At 36.6% G+C, this 6,304-nt stretch overlaps 1 protein-coding gene across 1 annotated transcript; it reads right to left on the bottom strand.

Annotated features, from left to right (window-relative positions):
• Positions 1 to 5,581: 5,581 nt before the first annotated feature.
• On the bottom strand, positions 5,582 to 5,950 carry LOC101120345 (peptidyl-prolyl cis-trans isomerase A-like). The gene has a single exon (XM_012186653.4). It carries the CDS (start codon positions 5,944 to 5,946, stop codon positions 5,632 to 5,634), a length of 315 nt encoding a protein of 104 aa, XP_012042043.1. The 5' UTR covers positions 5,947 to 5,950; the 3' UTR covers positions 5,582 to 5,631.
• Between the last annotated feature and the right edge of the window lie 354 nt (positions 5,951 to 6,304).

Here is a 6,304-nt window from a genome sequence, read left to right as displayed (position 1 = left end):
TCTTTTATTTTTTACTTTTGCATATAGTATATCTGCCATAAAAATGTTTCTAAGCTTTATGGAATCAAATAATTTAAAAAATGCTCCTAGATTTTCTGCTTTCCTTAAGAAAATGTTGACAAGGAGTGGGTATTTTTTGAAACTTTTTATTTTGTATTGTGGTCTAGCTGATTAACACCGGTAATAATTTCAGGTGAACAGGGAAGGGACTCAGCCATAAATATACATGTATCTATTTTCCCCCCAAACTCCCTTCCCTTCCAGGCTCCCACATAACATTGAGCAGAGTTGCATGTGCTATACAGCAGGTCCTTGTTGGTTATCCATTTTAAATAGAGCAGTGTGTACATATCCATCCCAAACTCCCTCACTGTCCCTTTCCCCTAGCAGCAATAAATTCTTCTCTAAGTCTGTGAGCCTGTTTCTGTTTTATAAGTAAGTTCATTTGTATCACGTGTTCTTAGATTCCACACATCAGGGATATCAAACTGTATTTCTCGTTTTCTGTCTGATTTACTCCACTCTGTATGATACGCTCTAGGTCAAGAAATGGATATTTTAAATAGAAGATTTTACATACAAATTCTCATATTTTTCTCATGTTGAAGAACCCATTCAGACTTAAAACCTTAGGCTAGATTTTCGCTGCACATAAGGAGTTTCCTCACAGTGTGTTCTCATTTATTTGGAAGCGCGTCTTCATGAATCACATTTTTAAATGACTGTACCAGTTGTGGATTTATTGCATCTTAATCTGAAATATACTCTTCTTCCCTGTGCTTTGGATACTGGAGCTGAGCCCTGTAGATGCTTCTTCTTCCCAGCTGGCACAGTGTAGTTTTGAAAATAAAGTGTGCTGGAGCAGTTCTGCAAGACCAGAGCAGGAAGAGGTTTTCCTTCTTCCTTCTGCTGTGGTAGCCACCATGTTGGTTTGTGCGCACGTGTGTGTGCGCAGATAATGGTGGGAGACATGCTCACCTCTGTAGCCTCACGGTTTGGCTGCAGTCTTCACTCTTCAGCAGTCATTTCTTCCATTCAGCAGCTGGCTGACCTGTAGTCTAGCTGTAGTGGCTGCCCATTGGCAAGCTGCTTTTCCACAGCTGGTTGTGCGCTCCTGCAGCAGCCATACCTTTCCTTAGATATCTGAATTCAGTTTGTGGAAAGGACTCCGACAAGTTTCTGTATTCCTTTCTTGTTTGTTTTCCCTTAATCCTAGAGACAGTGCTGCTTGCTGCAATTAGAACTTCAGTCGCTGCTATGCCATATAATTCTCTCTGACTGCTTTTAGTGTTAACCATTCTTTACTCTTTATATTACATTTTCCTTGTTAAATGACTGGTGCGATGTCTGCCTCTTGAGTTGGCCTTATCTGAAATGTAAACATAATCTTAAGGTTTCTGGGAGAAAGCAGATAATCCTGGCTACTGTGCATCAGTAAGTATGGGTATGTAGACTTACCTTAGAAGACAAAGTTACAAATATTCACCACAGTGACAAATGAAGGCAACCTGATGGATAGATAAAATTCCCAGTTATAGAACGTGTAGTAGTTTCCCGATCTATTATAGTTTGTGTTTTGCCTTACAATGTCTGTCATAACTATGGATCACCTATACTTTTATTTATTAATATTTTCCCTTCAACCAAACCATAGTTACTTGTTTTTCATTTTCATACAGTCTTAGATTCACAGAAAAATTAAGCAGATTGTGCAGATCAATCCATTTTAAATTTAAATAACTTATTCAAAAATTAACTTATAAAATGGTAGATAGTAAGAATATACATTTGCCATAAAGAGTCAACTGATAAAAAGTATTTAATTATTAAAATGAAATATTCACATATGAACAAAAATCATGTATTATATTATAACATTATATGTACTGTGTTTGAGAAAGAATAGACCAGAATATCTTGGAGGCAACTCTCCTTCTATCCTTCAAATTCTGGAATATGGGCACAACTATGTTCATGTGCTTTTTGTTTGTTTATTTAAGGAGAGGGGGATGGTCAGTTGTTAGAAAAAGCTATCTTTTATACATAGCAAGAATATCCACCTATCTATCTACACATCTACAATTGCATTTGTGTACGTATCCACAAATATTTCTGAATACATTGCTAATATCTAACATAATGTCTTAATCTATATACCATCATTTCCTTTTTACTGGGGATTTGTTCACTTACTTGATGGACTGACATAAATCAGCCCCATCATTATCCCTGAGCTATTCCTGACATTTTTATTTAATACATAACCTTGAAAGGACAAAAACAAATTGCTTTCTCCGTACTCTGTAAAACTCTATGGCAATCAAATAGTGCTATTCATGATTCATCAGCTATCAGGAAATGCTTTCAGGGAAGATAATGAGGAAGAAATTTCAAGGATTTTCTACTTTTGTTGAGTTCGAACAAAGCAGGTGGGGTTGCTGTTGCTACAGTAACAGATCTGTCTGCATTAGTTCATAGCTTTGTCTTTAATAATAAGGAATTGAGTTCTGTGTGTGTGCATGAATGTTTGTGTACTTCTCTTCCACTTAACATTAGATTTCTGAGCTAGCTTTATTGTACTGGGATATGCACATACAGATCAATTCAAGGGCTAAATCAGTCTATTTTTAGACCTAACGAGTAGACTGTTCCCTCTTTTTACCAATAGCAACAGATTGCAATGAACATACATGTACAGATCTCCTTGAACATGAAAAAGAAACTTTGGAGAGCTTAAAGTGGAATTGCTGACTTAGGGTTAGTATTAATTTTCAATCTTATTGGATGGACCAAAATTAAATCGATTGGATAAAAGTACAATATACCTTTGTACTTATACAATACTGTATAAAAAGCAATATATGTTTCTATTTTCCCAGATTATTTCTAAAAGTTAATTTCATGAATTTTATTAATTTCATCCAGTTAAATGAATGTGTGAAATAGTGACAGACTTTATTTTTTTGGGCTCCAAAATCACTGCAGATGGTGACTGCAGCCATGAAGTTAAAAGACGCTTGCTCTTTGGAAGAAAAGTTATGACCAACCCAGACAGCATATTAAAAAGCAGAGATATTACTTTGCAAACAAAGATCCGTCTAGTTAAAGCTATGATTTTTCCAGTAGTCATGTATGGATGTGAGAGTTGTACTATAAAGTTGAGCGCTGAAGAATTGATGCTTTTGAACTGTGGTGTTGGAGAAGACTCTTGAGAATCCCTTGGACTGCAAGGAGATCCAAGCAGTCCATCCTAAAGGAGATCAGTCCTGGGTGTTCATTGGTAGATCTGATTTTGAAGCTGAAACTTCAATACTTTGGCCACCTCGTGCAAAGAGTTGACTCATTGGAAAAGACTCTGATGCTGGGAGGGATTGGGGGCAGGAGGAGAAGGGGACAACAGAGGATGAGATGGCTGGATGGCATCACCGACTCAATGGACATGAGTTTGGGTAAACTCTGGGTGTTGGCAACGGACAGGGGGGCCTGACGTGCTGCAGTCCATGGGGTCACAAAGAGTTAGACACGACTGAGTGACTGAACTGAACTGAACTGAACTGAGGCTCCTCTGTCCACGGAATTCTCTAAGCCAGAATACTGGAGTGGGTAGCCATTCCTTTCTCCAGGGAATCTTCCTGACCCAAGGATCAAACCCAAGTCTCCTGCATTGCAGGCAGATTTTTTTTATCATCTGAGTCACCAGGGAAGACCCCAGTGGTAATACTCACAGGCAATGTTATCTTATCACTATAATGAGAATGACTTTAGAATCTTACAGTTGAAAATGACATTTATTATCCGTTTATTATCTCACTCTTTACATGATTAAGGTACTAAGATGATTAAAAGTGGATATTGTTTTATAAGTTATCTTTTCAGTATCAAGATAATCACATGATTTATCTATTTTGACCTATTGATATGATGTGTTAGATTTAAAATTTTTCCAATTAAACTCCTTGCATAAAGCTAACTGAGTTATATTATACTTTTAATTATGTTTATGGATTGAGTTTACTATTATTTAGAATTTTTCCATCAGTGTTTTTAGATATGTGCTTAGTCGCTCAGTCATGTCCAACTCTTTGTGACCCCATGGCTTCTCTGTCCATGAAATTCTGCAGGCAAGAATATTGGAGTAGGTTGCCATGTCTTCCTCCAGGGGCTCTTCCCAACCCAACCTAGGTCTCCCACATTGCAGATGGATTCTTCACCGTCTGAGCCACCAGGGGAGCCCCTGGACTAAACTCTGGTTCTGTTTGTGCTATCTTACATCTTGCTGTCAATATCTGCCAGCTTTGTATAATGAATTGCAGCGTTATATCTTTTTTATTTGCACTACAATAGTTTAGGTGGCATTTGCATTTTCTGCTAATTAAAATTTTGCAAGGAATAACTTATTACAATATTTGGAACTAGAATTGGCTTTTGATTATATTTCTCAATTCCTTCTTCATTCATTATTTTATTTTCTTATCCTTCTTGGTACAATTTTGGTCATTTTTGCTTGCTTAGAAAATACCCATTTTACTGTAATTTTCAAATATAAGCACAGAATTATAGACTATTCAACCACTTAAAATATCCTCTGCATTGATGGTAACATTCCTTTCTATACTACTTTTGGGGATTATATTCTCTTTATAGCATATATCTTTATTATTTCTTAATGTTAGTTTTTTTATAAATTACTGTGCTGAATGTTTGGTTTATTTTTATCTCTTATTTAATGATGACATCAATTATAGTATAAAATTTCATCACAATAAATTAGTCCATATCCCATAAATTTTACCATGAACTATTCTCTTCACTGTTGCTATGCATATTGTCTTATAAAATCAGCTTTATTTTCTTCTCTTGCCCAATTGTTATTTCAGAAAGTCTTTTCTATTTTTAAATGATTTTTTGGTTGGCAATTTCATTTTAATTTCAGGCTTATTGCATTATTTATATGGTCTTTTTATGTCTTTTTTTTGCTGTGAAATATTTTAAAGTTTCTTTACCTTGTTCTGTTAATAGTATGTGCTGATTTTAATGTGTTCTAGGGCAATTTGAAGCATATGTTATTCCTATTTGCAGGATACAGAGATATATATCCTTCTAATAACTTTTGTCTCTAATCCCAAAGATGACCCCTTGCAATCCACGCTCCATGCTGCTGTTGGGGAGGATTGAGGAGGAAGGTTCACAAAAGGAACTGGGTTGGGCTATAATTAGGCACAGGGATAAGCCTGTGGGTAACTGAGACATTGTGTGAGAATTGCCTCAATATATCTCATTTTGTTTCCTTTTACATGCCTTAGCATTCTGCGTTTTTTTGATTATGTCCTGAATTCTCTAGATCATAGACTATTTTACATATTAAAAAACAGTGTGCTCTAGTTAAACAGTCAGAATCACAGTCCTTGCTCTTCTCATTTTTTGTTGCTGTTGTTTGGTTTTTATTTCATAATCATAAAGTTAACTTTGCAGTCCAGTTAAACTTGGAGGGGCACGAGGAAAACAAGGAGCCCAAAGCGCTGCAGTGAGAGCACAAATGTCACAGGCTATTTCGAGCAGATGGGGGTGAAAGGGTGCTCTCTTCAGCTACAGAAAGAGTGATCTAGTGGCAAAGTTAAACACAGGTCAAATTTATGAGATTTGTCCACAGTCAGCAATGGTGATCTTGCTGATCTTGCCATTCCAGGATCCAAGGCACTCCATGTCTTCTACAATATTCATGCCCTCTTTCACCTTGCCAAGGACCACATGCTTGCCATCCAAGCAATCAGTCTTGACAGTGCAGATGAAAAACTGGGAATCATTTGTGTTGGGGCCAACGTTTGCCATGGACAAGATGCCAGGACCCATATGCTTCAGGATGAAATGCTCATCATCAAAATTCTCCCCATAGATGGACTTGCCACCAGTGCCTTTATGGCATATGAAGTCACCACCCTGGCACATAAATCCCAGAATTATTCTGTGAAAGCAGGACTGGCATGTAATAAATCATCAACAAATACTTTTTGAATAAACAAGTTTGGAGGGCACTTAGTTTTTATAAATAAAATTTAAAGTTCAAGTGAAAGGTTCTACATTGTAAGGCTCATAAATGGTAAGACTTGAATTTGAACCAAGATCTTCTGATACTGAATGGGATTTTTTCCACTGAAGTGCTTCTCAAAATTTTGCAAATTCCTTTTGCAGCCAAACAAGGACAGGCATAGTTAAGGTAAAATTCTGCAAAATTTAATGGATTTGGGGTTTTTCCAGTTTTTCATTTGGCATCTACCTCACACACATTAAGCTTTTGTAAAATAAT

The sequence above is a fragment of the Ovis aries genome, chromosome 11 (genome assembly GCF_016772045.2).
Source record: "Ovis aries strain OAR_USU_Benz2616 breed Rambouillet chromosome 11, ARS-UI_Ramb_v3.0, whole genome shotgun sequence".
NCBI classification, from domain to species: Eukaryota; Metazoa; Chordata; class Mammalia; order Artiodactyla; family Bovidae; genus Ovis; species Ovis aries.
The sequence above is the reverse complement of the archived record's forward strand: the minus strand, read 5'-3'. Positions and strand labels throughout refer to the sequence as shown.